This window comes from Arvicanthis niloticus, chromosome 12, assembly GCF_011762505.2.
Source record: "Arvicanthis niloticus isolate mArvNil1 chromosome 12, mArvNil1.pat.X, whole genome shotgun sequence".
NCBI classification, from domain to species: domain Eukaryota; kingdom Metazoa; phylum Chordata; class Mammalia; order Rodentia; family Muridae; genus Arvicanthis; species Arvicanthis niloticus.
The window spans coordinates 7053890-7073339 of record NC_047669.1 but is presented as its reverse complement, the minus strand read 5'-3'; the positions used below and the strand labels follow the sequence as shown (position 1 = coordinate 7073339).

Here is a 19450-nt window from a genome sequence, read left to right as displayed (position 1 = left end):
AAAAAAATAGTGTAGATGGGTGTGCTAGTTACTTTGTGTTGCTGTGACATATCATCTTGACTAAAGTGACCTGTGCTTTATGTTTCCAGAGTGTGAGCCATAATGGTGAAGGAGGCATGGCTGCATCACGAAGTTAATAAAGCATATATTTAACCATATGTGGAAAGAAGAGAGAACAATATGAAAGTGGGACAAGGCTATAAACTATCAAAGACCACCCTCACTGATGTCCTCCAGCAAGGTTCTATATGCCAAAGATTCCAAACCTCCCAACAGCATTGCACCTGGGCACCATGTGTTCAAATGCCTGAGCTGCTGGAGACATTTCTCTCTCAATCATCACTGTAAGAGACAGATGCAGGAACTAGAGAAAGACCTGTCACTAGACATGTCACATGGCACTGTATATTCATTCCTCTTGTTCTGTGTCTAAACCAAAGATTCTGCAGTTCTGGATAAATCACATGGCAATGTATGATGTCATGGTTACTGTTTCTCTCTACGCGCTTAGAACTTCAAGGTCCTGTCAGTGGAAGCAAGCAGAGAACACTGATTCCTTGTGATAATATGTCCAGTAGTAACAGAGTGTAGCTTCTACAAATGCTTCTACAGATGTTCAAAGTTGTTAATTAGGCTCTTACCTTTGTAGTCAGATAATAAAGCAACAAAAAACAAGTCAAGCACAAAAAAAAAATGCTTTAAAGTTCTTCCATGTAATTTAAGGGCTGGAAATCTAGTTCATTGACAGCATGCTTGACGGGAATGCATGTGGCTTCATGTTTAATTTCCAGTGCACGTGCGCGTGCACACACACACACACACACACACAGAAATGTAAACAGTTCAAAGGTTAGACTCAGATGATGTTCCTCCAAGTATCTTTCCAAGTATAATTTGAAAACACTCCCAAAAATCATGCTTCTGAGCAAAGAAAAGGTACCAGTGGTCCATTTGATGAGTCCAGGGATGCATTCTCCCTCTGGTGTTAGAATGAACATCTTATCATTTGTACTTCTGAAAACAGCCAACAACAAAGTAAAAAGCCTAAAACATAGAATTTGGGAACTTGGGAGGGGTTAGAAAAAGGCGGCAGGAAGAGGTCGGAGGGAGGAGGGGAAAGTAATGTAGTTTTATTTCAATGAAAAATGTAGATCAAAATTGTCGAGGGTGTGTCTTTTTTTCCCAGCTGGGTAGTTACAGATAAGTTTCCCAGCATCTAGTAAATAATGTACTATCCAAGATCCTGCAAGTAATTTATTAAATTAAGTGGGTTGCACAGATTATAATGTTAAGAATAAGGAGGACATGCTGAAATGAGAGAGTTGGTAGCAAAGAAGCATAAAATTGACTACAATATATTTCACATATCTTTTGATATTATACAACAAAATACTAAAACAAAAAATAAGAATATAGCCAATTATAGAATAAAATGAAAACAGCCACATAGTATGTAGCATTCCCTTTGAAAGAAAGGCTTGGGATATATAAGTCCTGGCTGATCTATAACTCACAACATAGAGCAAGTTGACCTACAATATGATATGAATTCCCTGCCTCTACCCTTATTCGCCTGGACTACAGGAGACACAGCTATGTCTGGCTCAGTAATTCAAATTCTCTGTGAAGTAGCATTTATCAAGTGGGTCTGATTAGATTGTGGTCCCAGCATTTGATCTGTGGAGGCAGGAAGAACAGGAGTTCCATGCCATCCTCCTTGCATAGGGACTTCAAGGTCAGCTTGGGCAATGTGAGATCAATCCTAGGAGGAAAGCATAGCAGAGCCAGCTACAGTTCTGGTTTCCAGTGAAACCCAGTGAAAGGTGAGTAATCCCAAGGTCAGGGCAAGGATGCCTGGGAGACAAACTGGAATATGGTTTTTATCGAGTAGTATACAAACCAGGCCTTGCCTTAATGAAGGGCTATTTTCTTGAGCCTCATTGCAGACATGGCAGAGCTGCACAAGAAAGGGTCAGCAATGTGCAGGCTTGGTGACACTGACTTGGCAACCTCCATCCAGCAAGTGGGACAGAAGTACCTCACAGAAAGTACACATTTTACTGACTGGAAGCGAATCAAGGGAGTGAGCATGGTGACAGCCACAGCTCAGAGAATTGAGGAGGAAGGCCTTCTCACACTGCAAAAAGTAAAACTGGCAATGAGAAGTAAGGGTGTCTTGTCTATATACATTGTCCCTAGGGGACATCAGTGCCTGCCCCACCAGGACAAAAAGTGGGTTAGCTCATTCTGTGGACAACTGAGCTCTCTCCCTGTCATCCAGACTCTGGAAGCTAGAGTTACACTTAATCTCCAGTTACACAAGGCACTGCCCTAATTTCACCTTGGCTGCAAGGAATGCACACAGGGTGGCTTCAAGACAGCAGCTAATTCAGCATGAAGACATACTTGGTATGTTTCCAGAATGGTGTGGTGAATATTGAGGACACTGTGACCTGGCTCAATTGTATCTGTGACATACTTGCACTTTCGGTGAAAGGAACAGGCTGTGACACCACCTAGAGTGGAGAACAGGAGTTCAAGATACAGCTGTGGGAGTCTAATGGGGCCAGTTTAGGCTATTAGCCTCACCCTACTGGGGTTCTCAGAGGTGACAGCAGGTATAAGATGCCATCAAAATGTGGAGTAATGTGGTTTCAGGACTGAGTAGCACAGGTGTTTGAAATAACATGTAAGGACACCTGTGACCCTCCTGTGGCTAGGTGTCTAGTGTAAACTTGTTATCCAGTCCTTGTGAGAGGGTCCTACAGCAGCTCCCCATCTGTGAAGCTCAGCAAAGTGCTTGGTGGCTCACTGAGCACTGGGCAGCCTGCCTTCCCAGGCCTAGAACACTGCCCGGAACATTTTAAAAGGAGTACTCAATGATCTATGGTTTGAAAGCCAAGAAAACTGGTTCTACCTCAGAAATACCAAGGAGCTGTAAAGTGTTAAAGGAGCATGGGAAACAGGCCAAGGAAGAGGGCCTTCATCATTTGGGCTCATCATGTACAAGTTAGAGAGTCACAGGACAGTGCTTGTGTCTCCCTCACTCCATGCCTCTTACTTTGCTGTGCATTTTGCTAGTTTCTCATGGTCTAGAGAACAGAAGAAATAGCAGGAATTGTTCCATATACATACCTTCTACATTGCTAAAAATCTGGAGATATGGCTATAAACGTGTGTAGATACCTAAAGAAGCAGAACATTATGAAAATGCACACTTAGCATGTGCGAGATGTATACATTGATTGTCCTTGTCAGCATGATGGGTCATTATTCACATTAATTCTGGTGAAGCATTTCTTGCTGCTTCCACTGTACAATGGAGAAAAACTTTCTTAAAGTTCCCAGTAAGTCACCAAGTGAAGTCCCACAGAAATGTGAAACACTTTCCTCACATCATCCCCATTCACCGGATTTTCCAGCCTGTGCTCAACCAGAAACCAGGCTGCCTTTCAGGATCCTACAGGTGTGTTGGAACCCAAGAGGGATCTCTCGCTTCTCAGTGAAAAGGATTATGTGGGAGGGGCTGAATGTAAGAGAGACTTGGGGAAAGAGGTCTTCCTGGATGTAAAGTGAATAAACAAATTAATGAAAAAAATAAAAAATAAAAATCCAAATTAGAAAACAACAAACACTCAAACATACATATTGTCTTTAAGAAGGAGGTAGCAAAAAAAAAAAAAAAAGAAGGAGGTAGCAACCTGTGAGGTAAATAAACTTCTTTTCATTTTAACATTATGCCACTTTAGGTATTTTATAACAGTAATAAAAAAATGACCAAAAAAAAAGGAGGAGGTAACAAATTTTATAGAAGACAGAGACCATACATTTTAGGTTATGTTTCCAATGACATGAGTAACTATGCTGAGTGCTCTATAATTTCCTGTTCAAGTTGATCTTATGTCCATAGAACTGCCCTTCACTCATAATGATTTCATGGACCTACTGAGCTACTGAGATTTCTATTTAAAAACTATATCTAACATTAATACATCTGAAAAGCACTTCCACAGTTCTGATGGAAACTATAACCATCTAGTTTAATATCAGACTGTTCAATTTTATATTTACAATCATCTCACATGAAAATAGTGGTTGGTGACTTGTGGAACATTTACCTTAAATTCCTTGAATTCAAAAACTCTTCACTGCTATAATTCTCACAGGCTGTGCAAAGCTGCCAGGAGATAAATGTGTGGACAGAGGTGCAGTTGCAGTGGAGGGATGATTCCCAAGAAAGTGTATGCTGTATTCTTTGACTGGAAAGTCAATTTCTTCTTACAACACCACAAACTCTACCAAGTTCTACCAAGACTTCACATGAGTATGGAATCCACATTAAAGACTCCAGTGAAACTACGGTCTCATTTGATGGGTCTAAGCTGGAAAACAGTGATAGCTTCTACACTCCTGATCAACAACTCTGGAACACCACCAAGTTAGGAGGTAGAGGTAAAGGAGAAGCCATGGACCAGAGGCCAGAGGAGGAATTACATTTTTGAGAACAAAGGGTAGAAAGAAGGCAGCTCTAGGAGACATGTTATTTTACGGAATTTGGATTTTTGTAATTGAACAACTCATTAAATTTTCTAAACTTCCAATGGATGAATGTCTTTGTGAATTGGTTAAAAACCAAAAATATTTTGGTTTTTAACATGAATTTAAATATACATATCAAATGAATTAGAATGTTTTATATGTCCCCAGAATGTCAGCAAAAACAGCTCCAGAGAGCTTCTCTATATATCTGCTGACATTAGGCATTAACTAGCTGCTTTTAAAGTATGTATCTTCATGTGCATTGATGTTTTGTCTGCATGTGTGTATGTATGAATGTGTCAGATCACCTAGAACTGGAATTACAGACAGCTGTGAGTTGTCACGTAGGTGCTAGGAATTGAACCTAAGTCCTCTGAAAGAGCAACCAGTGCTTGGCACCACTGAGCCATCTCCCCAGCTCCTGTAGCTGCCTTTTTATTGCAGAAATTCCTTTATTCTAAGTCCCAAGTGCTTGGAGTAATTAAATACCAGAACCACGTAGGAGGAATATAGAAAAAGGAATCTTTAGATATTGTCACAGATACACAGATACACACAGAGACACTGATAGGCATAAAAACGCTGTCTTAGAAGGGGTTTTACTACTCTAAAGAGACCTCATGACCAAGGCAACTTTTATAAGGAAAACATTTAATTGGGGCTAGCTTATAGCTTCAGAGTTTCTGTCCATTATCTTCAAGGTGGAAGCCTGTCAGCTTTCAGGCAGTCTTTGTGACAGAGAATCTGAGTGTTCTACGTCTTGCTCCAAAGGCAAACAGAAGTCTGGCTTCCAGAGAGCTAACATGAGGGTCTTAAAGACCACACTCACAATGACACACTTCTTCCAACAAGACCACACCTCCTAGTAGTACCACTCTCAGGGCCAAACATATTCAAACTATCACAAACACCAACACAAACACACATAAAGATACACACAGACATAAATAGACATGGACACAGATACAAACATACATACTGATAGATAAACACAGGTACAGGCACAGATACACAAGAAACACAACATATATAGACATAAACACAAATAACATACGGACACACACATACATAAACACAGGCATGCATACTGATATACAAATAAACACAGGCAGGTGAACATACACAAATACACACAGGCAAACACATACATACTGACACACAGAGACACAAGTAACCACAGATATACATTCAGATATACACAAATACACAGGCAGACTGACACACACTTAGTAAAAATAAAAATAATGTATGCAAATAACAGAATTTTCTATAAACATTTTCCATGTTTACTGCTGTGTACAGCAAAGGCATTCCTCTATCTGGAAATCTCTGTATGCTTTTGAATGGTGTAAAGAAATGGAGGGTGTCCTCAAACTTGCCAGCAGCTTGCAAATTACTAATCTGGCCATTTTAGGCATTTCCTAACATGCCAGAGACTGCTTAGAGATCACATCAAATGCAGCATGTCTGTCTGTCTGTCTGTCTGTCTGACTATGTATCTATCTATCTATCTATCTATATCTATCTATCTATCTATCTATCTATCTATCTATCTATCTATCTACATACCTACCTACCTACCTACCTACCTACCTACCTATTCATTGGTATTACTTTCCTCATTGCTGTGACTAAGTAAGAAACAGAAGAGAAGAGAATGATATACTTTACCTCATCATATAGGAAGGGGACAAGGGCCCTAGTGTCTGGGAAGGCATAGGAGCAGGAAGTAGGAACAGACAGGAAGTAAAGCTAGGTGGCAAAACCTCAAGGCCTATTCCTAGGGTACCCACTTCCTTCAGTGGGGCTCTGCTCATTAAAGGTTTCAGAAACTTCTGTAACCATGCCAAGAACCCAGGACCAAGTGTTTAAGCACATGAGCCTCTGGGGATATTCCCATTTCATACACAACCACAACAGTCTGATTTTCAAAGCAATGGGAAATTACCACAATTCCTTGTCCTATATTCTGTGTCCAAATTTAAAATGGCACCCTGACCATATCCTCCAGAGATCTTTAAAGTGCTGTGAGCTTCAGGTCTCTCAATGGAATGTCTACATGGCTAAACAATCTATAGCACAGCCAAGGTGTTAAACACTGTGGTATTGAAAGCATATAAGAAGATATGCATTGGCCAGAACTGCTTCCCCCAATGCGTTTTCAGAAAAATGAAAATTGTGGAATAGCACAAAAGTATCATCTCAATAGGGTTACACAAAAATAGATATACAGATTTATGTAATTTTATATGTATAAAATGTAAACTTATTCCTAAATTTGTGGAAAATGGTCCGGACTTTATTACCGCTTGGTGTTCTGAGACCAAACAGTGTGATCTAGCGAGACTCTGATTTGGTCTACCTCCCCTCTTCATGGGTTACCTACTAGAAAACAAGATAATTTGGGAAATGGGGCTATAGGTCAATGGATACAACATCTGGCACACAACTATAAGGCCCAGAGTTTTAATTCCTAGAGCCTCCCCAAGCAGTTTGGCATGCATCCTTGCACCCAGGAAGCAGAGATGAGAAACTCAGGACAAGCTTGCTAAGGAAACTGTCTGCAATCAGGGAGCTCCAGCTGCAGTGACATATTTTGTCTCAATAAATAAATATGGAGCACGATGGGGAAAAGCCCTGAAATCAGTGAACCCTGGACTTGCACATATCTGTGCACATGCACCAACATGTACACATGCATACGGGGCACACTGAGAAGATATGCAAAAGAGAGGATGATCTAGTTGGAGGAGTGGCACACCAATGTGCAGGCCCCTTAGTGGTAGGGAATCCTGCATCATCAGCTCTGAAAAGGGTACCAGCTGGAACAGAGGTGGTACCAAATCACGTGGAGGACATTTTCCTGGCCTAGACCTATAAGGTGGCAGAATCAAATTACAAGGAAAGGAATCCACAGGTAAACAGGCTGCAGAGGCTGGAACAATGTCAGCCAGAAAAGGAGATGTGCCTCAGAAATGCCAAGGGGGATAATGTTGATGGTTCAGGGATAGATGAAAATCTCATTTTCTCAGTGGTCACATGGCCTAGCAAGAGAATTGTGAACTCAGAATTTTGAGATCTGGTCTCAAAAAAAAAAAAAAAAAAAAAGTCAAAACATCCCTAGAACAATGACTAATGTGCTAAGACTTGAATATAAAATGTAAAGTCATGTAAAAGAACATGTCTTCATGGTTTTAGAATAGGGTGCCTTTACCTGACACAGAGCAGTCTAACCATCAAAGAACTTGAGGTTCTGGGAGTCAACAGTAAAGTGCTTTCCAGCATGCATCACGTTCTAGGTTCCACACCTAACACTGTAAAAGGAGAACACAATTTAAGTTTGAATACATTAAATAAGACTTTCTGGTTGTAAAAACCTATAACACAAACAGGGCACTAGTTTTTGAAACATACATGATTAAGACTTCAAAAGTATCATCCACCGTTCATAAAACCCTATACATCAAGTGTTAGAGAAATAACTGGGTGGTTAAGAGAACCCACTGCTCTTTCAGATGACCCAATTTGTATTCCCAGCACTCTTATGGTGGCTCACAACTGCCTATAACTTCAGTTCCAGAGGATTTGATGCCATCTCCTGGCTTTTGTGGACACTAGGTGCACATGTGATACACATATAGACAAAACATCCACACACATAAAATAAAAATTTAAAGTTTAAAGAAAAAAAATCACACGACAGGGAGTTAATCAAAAAATATATAGTTATGACTATATATTAGAAAGCAATATTCCCAATAATCACATGAAAACCTTTTTTGTCTCATCCAAGTCAAGTTCATGAAATACTATACAACTGGTGTGCTAGATGCGTACCTGGAGAAATCTGGCAACAGATGCTAAAGAAGATGCAGGAGATTCTACGTATGTCCATGATGGATAGTGTGTGAACCTGATCCTAAGCATAAGTTGGGGATCTGTGGATGGAAGCTGGTGAGAAGGGCTCTGTGATTGTCACACATAGTGTCTGGAATGATTCCTGCTTATGTGCATGGAAGCCAACAGAGCCATTAGTCTCCTTGTCTGGGGAAACAGAGTCTGGTGATGACAGGGTAGACAAGAACCCACAGTACAGAGCTCTGAGGGGAGAGAGCTAGGCAGAGGCTGGGGCCTGCAGAGGCTCCTCCCAACTCTCTGTCCTGAGCCTGAAAGGGGGGTAGATAACTTAGGGAATGGACAGGAGGAATGTTCCCTTGGTCACCAGGTCAGGAAGAATTTGCATTTCTGACTGCTAACCTGGAACTCATGTATGATTCACAGGCGGCCATCAGAGTATTGGAAAGGTATCCACTCCTTTAGCTGCAAGCAGATCTTCCTGCAGTGAGGAGACCACAGGCTCATTGCTTTTGTGACAGGCTCTGAGTCACAGGACCCTATTAAACCAGAGCTGGATTCCTCATCCACAGACACTATGGAGTTATCAATGCCTTTTGACACCACTAAGTCAGGAACTTGTTATGCAATACTATATAACAAACACATCCATTACTTTTGTGTGTTAATCTAGCAATTTATACAATCAAATATCCAATCAGCTAACAGCATAGTCAGGTACTATATTATACTATATAGCTGAGGAGAAGTATGGGGCGGTGGGGCAGTGGGTTGTGAGAAGCAGCTGGGTGCTTGGTCGAGCATGAGATTGGAACCCCGGACCATTATTGGACAGCAGGAGTTCTGCTCTGTTCCCAGGCCCTGGTTCTTTTCATCTAGATTCAGCTCTTTCCACAGCCCCTCCCAAAGAGAGATCTATGACCATCAAACAGGAGGAACAAGCCTCAGGCCCTAGAGAGATTTACATACTAATGAGATATCTGAAGGCCAGAACATGGAGTCAATTAAGCATTCTTTCCCAGCCCCTCCCGCTCTTAGGTGTAGTTGAAATGCCACTGTGGATGGTACTGTAAAAGGATGGTGAGCCACTATCCAGAACACACCTGTATATTAGGTGTGACAATCCACCCAGAGCTTTGCATACATGAAGAATATCCTGGCCTGGTGACTATGAGACATTGTCTCCATCATTCCCAAGTTGTGTCAAATGAATCAGTGGTTTCCACAAATCCTAGAATCTGTAGACCTAACAGGTGTGGTCTAGAAGTAAGTACTCCCAGGTTCTTGAAGCTCTACATGTTAGAAATAAAGTCACCTAGAAGACAGCTCAAATGGGCATGTTCACTAGCAGGATGAAGTACTTCTGTCACTACTGCTTTGGTCGCTAAATGGAAGTGTGCTAAGCCTGGTCTGAGGAAGATATGTACTAGTTGAGGGGTTGAAGAATGTAGATCAATTGGTGGAGGGGGATGATGAAAGAGATTGCAGCTCCAAGGCCAGATGCTATAGAAGATCCTGTGCCTTCTGAACCTCCTTCTTGTAATCTGTTCCAAGGAGAGGTCCCCATATCTGAGAGGAGCTGCTGTGGGCTCTGAGTTTAACAGCTAAAAGCATATGTCTTCTGTGGGTGCATTGTGGCAACCACTTATATGCCCTCAAGGAGAGAATCACATTTCAAATCCCTAGAGTACATAGATGCTTTTAGTTCAGAGCCTGGTGGGCTGTCCTGAGCCACAGGAGATGCCTCAGAGAGAATCTGAACTGTAATAGCCATTTATAAAAATGAATTCTGAAAGAATAACACTACATTCATTACTGATTTTCTGACAAGTGTTATAAATTTTGTTGTGCTAGGGATATGTTAGTGATCCCCAAAACACAAACAGGAGCCAATCTGATTCAACTCACAACAGGGTCTTTATTCTATCTGCGCTAGCCTGCCCTCTCCCCTCACCCCCTAATGCACAACTGTCATGCAGAACAGTTTTAGTTGTGGGGGAGCCCTGAATGTCTATTAGAGCAAAGCTTTGTACTAAGCAGAAAGCAGGAAGTACATGTTCAAGCCTCTAATTTGAAATCTACTCTGGCCTTTAACATATTGGCTGGTGCTGGAAGTCATATCATAAACTTAACTTCTGCTCCCCTTGTAGGAACTAAATGTAAGGCATTCAGTTCTTGGTTTGAACTTAGAATTCACTGCCCTGGGACGAATTCTGGGAGGAGTATCTCACTTAGCCAGAGGACACTTGCTAGATTAACATTCAGAGGAAAAAGAGAGAGGCTGATTAACATTCCTCAGACCACAGGGAAGGGAACCCACCTGCATGCCAGAGAGCCCCAGTGCACTGGTATCAATAAACCTCATGTGATTGCAGTGAATCCCATTCATGAGTGTTTCTGGGGGAGCGCATCCCCTGGCTTTGGATCTTAAAGTCCAACACCCTCTGCATTGGTAGATGTTAGGCAATGGTAGGCTTGTAACTTGGGGTGCAAGTTTGTTGGGGAAATAACCTGGAAACACTGGTCTTGTTGAGGATGTAACCTGGGAACTCTAGTCTTGTTGGGGATTAGTCTAGAGACTGGAGCTAGACTCAGGTTTTCTTGAGGGACAATTTGGAAACTAATGTTAGGCACCAGCCTGTTAGTTTATCTGAGTTCAAACTTAGGTCAGGTTCTCTAAAATGGAGTCTGAACTTTAAAGATTTGGCATCTTAATTTTAAGGTAAGAATGTAGGTATAATGGTGTATGCCTTTAATACTATTGCTCTCCAGGCTGATGTGAGAGAATCATAGGTTAAGGCCAGCCTGGATATCATAGGGAGATATTGTCTCAAAACAAAAGCCTTTGTTAGGGTTTATTGCTGTGAAGAAACACCATGGACAAGGCAACTCTTATAACGACAACATTTAATTGGAGTTGACTTATAGGTTCAGAGGTTCAGTCTATTATCATTAAGGCAAGAGCATGACAGTGTCCAGGCAGGCAAAGTGCAGGAGGACCTGAGAGTTCTATATCTTTTTCTGAAGACCCCTAGGAGAAGACTGACTTCTAGACATCTAGGATGAGGGTCTTAAAGCCCACAACTGCCGGGCGGTGGTGGTGTATGCCTTTAATCCCAGCACTTGGGAGGCAGAGGCAGGCGGATTTCTGAGTTCGAGGCCAGCCTGGTCTACAGAGTGAGTTCCAGGACAGCCAGGACTACACAGAGAAACCCTGTCTCGAAAAACAAAAAGAAAAACAAAAAAACCTAGCATATTTTATATATTACCTAGTACAGTTTGTCATAGGGACATATATTTAAAGATTTCAAGAACAGTCAGAGAGAATACACACACACACACACACACACACACACACACACACACACACACAAGGTTGCATATTCCATGGTATATATAGTGAGATCAGAGGACACAGATGACAGCCTTGTTCCTGCCATCTTAGTACTAGGGATGTCGAGACAGGCAGATCTAAATGAGGTCAAGGCCATCTTGCTCTATGAAATGAGTTCCAGGCTAATGAGGACTAGAGACCATGAAAAGAAGAGTAGGAGATTATCTTTCTGGAATCAGTTCTTTGCTTCCAACTTCATATATGTTCTGAAGCTAAAATTCATGCCACTAGGCTTCTGTGATTAGACCCATTAAAACTGAGCCATCTTGCTGGGCATTGGCTGGAAATCTTAAAGTTTAATTCACTTATAGTAGTAGGATAATGAAGAATGAGGATTTTTCCCATGTAGTATGGGCTGGCCTTGATCTTGACTGTTCTTGCCTCAGCCTCTAGAGCACTAGGATTAAATGTCATCATACTCATAGTGGCACAGATGTAAGTTGATAAGACCACTTTTATTCATCTGTGTCTACTATACTTCAAGAGGCAGATAGACCATTGTCCACCCATTTATGCTGAGATAAACACCCAAGAGTAATTCTTTTACCTGAGCTACTGAGTCTGAAACTCTAGAGAACCTATGTTTGGGTGGCTCTATAGAGAAGTCTGTTAACCAACCAGGCTGAAGAACTGTGGCAGAGAGATCTGCCCTTTCTCTGTTATGAGCACCAGTGTGGGCCTCACTGTGGTCTGTGGCAATGGGTACTTGTGCTGCCACAGGATGAAGATCCCTTTGTGAAGATCATCTTAACACCTGGAACCTTACCTGCTTTCTATTAGCTCATTCTTAGAAACTCTAGAGGCCACGAACAAGGGTGAAACTTAATTTGAAAGCTGTTTTTAATTTATTGTATGTGTGGGATTTTATGAATTTTTGTTACAGCCTAAGTAGTCACCTATTTTTTAGTAAAAAAAAAAAAAACTATCAATTGAAGTGAAAATTAAATTATCACATTAATAGTTATGTTAATTATTATCAATTATTATTATATTAATAACAAGTATTAGAAAATTCTCCAAAAAGTCCAAGGCAAATTTCTCCATTTTCTTTCATATGCTTTCCCTTGGGTTGGGACCTACTGAAGGGCATTCTACCTTTAAATGTTTATCACATTTACCATTTCCTCGGGAATGAGCTGAGATGTAAATCTAAATAAAAACTCAAGTGTGTTCTTTATGTGCTATTGCAATGGGCTCGTGGCTTTCTTTTTATAGTTACTGTAATAAGTTTGTGTGCAAGGAGAACATGTGACAGGCTATCTGGTTAGAGAATTATTTTGTTAAAGTAACACATTGGCTTTTGCACAATCCTGCCTACATAAATGACACCATTAACTTTTCAAAAGAGCTTCTAGAGAAGCCCAAGCACTTCCTGAAGTGTGAAACGGACATCGACATGGATGGTGGAACACTGCTTGAATTAATCACTTATCTGTTGGGTGAGTTCATCTTACACAAAATATTAGTGGTAATAGTCTTTGAGAGAAAAACCAAGATAAAAATGACATACAGATGTTTATCCTTTTTAGTGTTTTTATTGGATATATTATTTATTTACATTTCAGATGTTATCCCCTTTCCTCATTCACCCCTCATAAACCCCCTATCCCATCCCTCCTCCTTTTTTTGCTTTTAATCTTAATTTAAATTTAATTTAATTTTTAATTAAAAATAGGAAATACAGTAAAGAAACAGACGACTGCTGATGAATTAAATTAGGGGCATGAAAGCATCTGGCTGTGCCTTAAAGAATAAGAAGGATTCAGCCATTGTTCACATAGACGTCAGAATGCTCCGGCCCATCTAGGGAAGTCTTATTTTCTGCAGAAATCTTCCTGGGAGCCTAGTATTCAGTGGTCTTTTCTCTCATTTCCTGTGGCATGTAGTATCCATGCTGAGAGGGTTTGTTGGCTTCTAGAGCTATGTCCTTGGTGAACAGAGACCAGGTGAACACCTCCAAGTTTTACTGGTGCTCTCTATATAGCACGGAGTCAGAAGAGCAGGCAGCAGCCAGGAGTTGCTGAGCCACCACCTTTGTATTGCTCATAGGAGCCTACCTTGTACCTGGCCTGGATTTCATGTCCTTTGTAAAAGCGTTTGGGCATGACTTTATTGTCCTGACACTCTACAACCCATTGAAGGCTGTGTGCATTACCATGGCAACAGTGAGACAGGAATTTTTTTTTTTAAAGTGAGAAGTCTCAAGTATCCCAGGCTTCCCTGGAGTTCACCGTGTAGTTGCAGATGAACTTATACATCTGATCCTCCTGCCTCCGCCTCCCCAAGTGCCACACCTAGTTGATACAGTGCTGGAATCAAACCCAGGCCTTCCTGATCCCAGGGACTCCTACTTGCTTGGCAAGTGCTCTCACCACCTGAGCGTCATCCCCAGCTTGAATGGAAATCTTTTTAAAAAATGAAAAAAAATCAATTTAATGATTCAGAAAGTCGGGCAGTGGCCTAGTTTTCCAGGACTGGAGTCGATTGTGTACTGTGTCTTTGGTCTTAATGGCAGATAGAATACATTTGGAATAGGACACTTGTCTGCTTTTCTACTTTATGAGGCACTGGTTCTCATGAGAGATCCATAGAAAGGTTAGCTCCCTGCAGACTCTGCCTTCCTCAGCCTGGGGTGCTTGTCTGTCCTCACCTCAGCTGTCACAGACTGCTTCCTCTTATCTAGAGTGCCTGTCGTCCTTCTCCACGGCTGATGACCTCTGCCAGAAGCTGGAGGATCTGCAGCAGTTCCAGAAAGGGGAGCCTGAGAGTGAGGAAGAAGTGGATATCCTCAGCCTGTCAGAGCCACTGAAGACAAACATTAAAAAGGAGCAGGAAGAAAAGCAGGAAGAAATGAGGTTCTACCTGCCACCAACCCCAGGCTCTGGATTCGTTGGTGACATCACTCAGAAGGTGGGAGGTTAAGGCTGTGGTACTGTCAGGTCACAGACCACACATTCTGCCTCATGAGCTTAGACACCAGTCTGCCCAGCTGACATGTGATTGGCTTTTACCCATAACTTAGGTGTGTTCCCACTCTCCCATGTAAAAAGGTTGTGTTGGCTACAGAGTAGAGGAGGGTTGTCACAAAGACTTTGCTCCTGGGTTTTTTTCTCATCTGCTTCAGAAGTACTTCTTCTTTTTGAGGCATATTGTGATGTTTTCAGGTCATACTTGAATGAGCTGTCCCCATCCATCCCATACTGTCAACTCCCCGACCCCCTGCATACCAAAGCCTGTGTTCCCTTGTTACTTGGGAGAGAGCTATCCAAACCTGATGATAGGCAGCAGCTCTTTAGCATGAGCCTCTGCTAGCTGCTCAGGATCCAAGGGCAAAGGCAGTGTTCGCCCCCACCCACACCTGCAGGGTGCACACTGGAAGTGGGACGGTGAGTTTCCCAAGGGCTTTGCTTTGCGTCTTGTAAAAATGGCCCTGGAGTCTTGATTTTAGGCCTTCCAAAATATTGCTTATATATTATGAATTCTTGGGAGATTCCATTGGTTCATGATGAGATATTTGGGGATAAAAGCATGATTACATATAGTCCAGAGTGGTTGGAGAGCCCTTCTTGCAGCCAGGGGCCCGTGTGTACCAGAGAAGTTCACTCGATTGGGAAAAGGCTTGCTTCTATTGCTGATGGGACAAACGGCCTTCTTCTGCTCTTGCAGATCGGGATCACCCTGCAGCCTGTGGCACTGCACAGGAACATGTATGCCTCAGTCGTAGAGGACATGATCTTAAAGGTAGGTACCTGGTAGCACTGTGACCAAGGCTGGCCAGTGTGGATTCTAGGTCCTTGTGAGGAAGGGACAGGAGGGGAACAGAGAGGATGACTTTCAAGTCCCTCGTCTCACTTAGGTTTTATGTTTCCTCTTTTGTTTTCTTTTTCCTACTTAAAGTACATGAAGTTGTGTTCTGTCTAAGAATTGAGGGTTTATTGTGCTGAGGATAGAACCCAGGGTCTCATACTTTCCAGGCAGGTAGGCGGTCTGCCAGGGAGTCCCCTGGCTCCCACCTCTATCCTTATGTCTATGAAGAAGTATCCTACTGTGAAAAGTGTCTGCTCTTCTGATAGATAGGGAGAAAACACAGCCATGGCTTTCCCCGGCTTCCCACAGCAGAAACAGCCACAACTGTCCTGTCCTTGGGCAAGGGGTTAAGGAAGATACGGCTTCCATGCCAAGCTTGCTTCTTACCTCAGCTCTTCTTTTCCATTTTTCATCCCTCTGCAAGGGAGGCTTCGGGAGCAGCCCTCACTCACAACCTGCTTTCCTTAGAAAACTGTCCAGTTAATAAAAACCCTTAGTCCAGTTTCTAATATACCTACATCATGACCTCTTAAACAAACAAAGTTCAATTGTTCTTGAGAACTTTGTAATATTTAGTTGGCAGTTATTTCAGAAGTTCGGTAAAGAATGAGGTTGGCTGCATCTCTCCCACTAGTGAGCAGGCGGCTCTTCTGTCAACACCAGTCTTCTATTGTAGGCCACGGAGCAGCTGGTGAGTGACATCCTGAGACAGGCACTGGCGGTTGGATACCAGACAGCATCTCCCAACAGGTACTGGTGCTGATAGTGGAGGCTGAGTGGGTCAGTTACTCTTGAAGATGTTCGTTTTACCCATATGTCAGTGCAGGGCGAGATAGAGTAGGCTGTACTTGAGACGTTAGAGCCTGACAGACTTGGGGATCTATTCTGTAGTTCTGAGGGAGCCTCTTGACTTGAAAGCCTGGCTGTGCCCTCCCAGCTAGTACTTCATAGACCTGCAGGTCTGTGGTATCACAAGGTAGAGCAGGCAGCAGGCTCTCACATTAAAGACAGTATGGTTCATGTGGCAGATTCTAGGGTCGAGATTGAGAAATACTACCTAAGGTGTGTGTCACTGCTGACACACTCTTCCTCTAAGAAACTGGGAAACTAAGCTCTGAAAGGGAGTTGTCTCTACTGCCCTAACTACAGGTCCTATAGTCAGACTCCTTTCATCGCTGTGGACCCTTGGGCTCACTGCACCCCTCTCCTGAGCAGTCAACTGTTGAGTGGGATGCAGTTCCCAGCCTTCTAAGAGATGCAGCTCACATCCTTTTTTCCCTCTTACTCAAAACAATACTCTTCCTACTATGTGGAAGGCTGCCTTGACACTGTAATGTAGTACCTCAGGTCAGGGGCCCCCAAATGAGGATATTAGGTCAGATATACACAGATAACACAGAGGTCTTGAGTAAATGAGGAGGGGAGGAGGAAGAGGTGTTAGTAGCAGTAGTTGAAGAAGTTGGAGTAAAAATTTCCAGGCCTCACCCTGCTTGAAAAGGAGGAGGAGCCATGCTTTCTATGTTCCTGACTGGAGATATGGCAGACTGGGTGATTTGAATGAGAGCATGTAACATCACTCTTGGCTGGCCTCCCATCCTCTGAGATAAGTGATGGATCTATATTTTTATGGTGCTTTGAAACAAACTTCAGTCTGCTAAGACTTAGATGCACACCATTCTCTTCTGTCTGCAACCTCTTTTTATTTCTGTCATTTGGCCAGCATGGCATCCTCATTCCTTTGACCAGAAAGTAAGATTTGAGTCCTGGGTAGGACTACAGATGGAGAAGAATTCATGAAAAGTGTGAGAGGCTGGCTTCAAGCCTTTGCTGTCACCTCCTTCTATAAGAGACGGCCCCTTCAGTATAGTAACTGACTAAATTATTTCTGAATGCATTTGACAAATTGCACCTAATTATACTTTTGGATTTGTTTTGTTTTGTTTGGTTTTGTTGGACTAGGATTCCCAAAGAAATCACAGTGAGTAATATTCATCAGGCCGTTTGCAACATTCCTTTTCTGGATTTTCTCACGAACAAACACATGGGGAGACTGAACAAAGATCAGTGACTGCAGTGAGGAGATCCCCGAAAGGCGGGATGGAAGCTGTGTCTGCACTGTGCAAACTGTGACCCTTGTGCTTGGGGAAAGTTGGTGTTCTCTGTTGGAATGCCATGGCTGCCAAACCATTCCTTCCATCTAACTGCGTGTTACACAAGGGCATCGAGTCCCAGGAGCCCCCCTTTTAAGACAGAGTTGTTTCCAATTCTGGAAGGAAGCTGAATGGACACAGTTCTGTCAGTTTGCATTTCTTTACTCCCACAAGGCTCTGCAGAGTCTTGGTGTGAGGCAACCTGTTCTTTGTCTACGCATACACAGGGTGCTTGCCCCCTCTTTGGAGTGTGCTTGGATTCACCTGAGGCCTGCTTTTCAGAAGGCAAAAATAAGCCCAGCATACTGGGCTGGGGAACTCAGAACAGAGCAAGCAAGTACCTTCTCCCACCTTGCTTCAGCATAGAAGGGCTACACTCTTGGCCAGTGTGAGTCAGCTACAGAGGGGGCAATACACCATGTGGCAAACCCAAGGCCAAGGAGGCTGCACTGAGACTGTCACAACAATGTTAAGGGGTCCCAGCAGAGTTCAGAAGGCATCAGGCCTGTGCCCGTGTAACCCAGGAACTACAAGTTTTAGTGTAGGTATTGACCTTAAAGCCAGGCCCTTGAGCCGCGGATGATCCTCCTATTCATGTGGGCTTCAGAAGCTCCTGCTGCTGCCTCATGTCAAGGGGAGGGAGGCAGCCCCACTGCAAACTTTACTAGGATTGTCCTCTTGGTGGACTGGAGTCCTGTCCTTCCCTGCCAAAGAGTTTTCCCAAGGTGAAAGGGTTGAAACACCTGTGAGTGCCTTACCGTGGGAAGAACTGCTCTAACCCAGTGTGCTAATCTCAGGAGCAGAGCCCCTCAGTGAGAGGTGCAGACAGGAGGCTCTAGCACCAGTACACAGCGCGCAGACCCTGGGGACTCTCCAGTCCTCCTAACTATTATGGGGACACAGGAAAGACCTCAGTCTCAGTTGTAAACGTGTTCTTTTTCTGCTCAAAGGAAACTTGAAATATTTGAGTAAAAGTCAAAGAAATTTACTTAAGCAACGTAAAGCCTGTTCTCTGAGGTTCTGTAGGTGTGTGTGTGTGTGTGTGTGTGTGTGTGTGTGTGTGTGTGTGTGTGTCAGGAAACACTGGAAACAGTGCAGGGAGGATAAAATAGACCTTTAATTCAGCACCTGGGAGCTGTAGGTACAGAAGGGACCCACCGTGCAGGGGCTGGGCAAGCATAGCTGATGGTATAATTGGCTTAAGAAATTGGTCTGCAGACCATACAGCAGATTGACACAGATGTGTCCAGAAGTGGACAGACACCTACACGGTAGAACATCCCAATGACAGCAGATTCATTTGTTGTGATGAAAACGCAAAGAAATTACTTTTTTGCTAAAAAAAAAGATTTAATAGTTCTGTGTATGTTAAAGTTTCAAGTGTTTTTTAAAATCATAATGTGTAATAATTGTGTATCATTTTGTCTACAATAAAACGTTTAGTATTTGCAATGGCTTTTCAGAGTGGAAGCACTGTACTTAGATGGGCTCGTTGGGAGGTGGCCGTGGTATAGGTCTTTGCGGGTTTAAATTGATGTCTTTCCTTCCTTAAAAAAATGCAGCCATGCAATGTACAAGGGTCACAGTTCCATTCAGGTCACTTTACTTGGTGACCATGGGCATAATTATTTCATACAACTTGGGGTAAAGGGAAATGCATAAATGGGTTGTTTCTCAGAAAAGCAGACCCCTTGTCTAAAAGCTA

General features: G+C 42.8%; 1 protein-coding gene across 1 annotated transcript; it reads left to right on the top strand.

The window, feature by feature from the left end:
• Window positions 1–15301: 15301 nt before the first annotated feature.
• On the top strand, window positions 15302–17887 carry LOC117718262 (YEATS domain-containing protein 2-like). Its single transcript, XM_076942673.1, has 3 exons — window positions 15302–15529; window positions 16272–16345; window positions 17555–17887. The coding sequence occupies exons 1-3, from the start codon at window positions 15317–15319 to the stop codon at window positions 17661–17663; spliced, it is 396 nt and encodes a 131-aa protein (XP_076798788.1). The 5' UTR covers window positions 15302–15316; the 3' UTR covers window positions 17664–17887.
• The last annotated feature ends 1563 nt before the right edge of the window (window positions 17888–19450 follow it).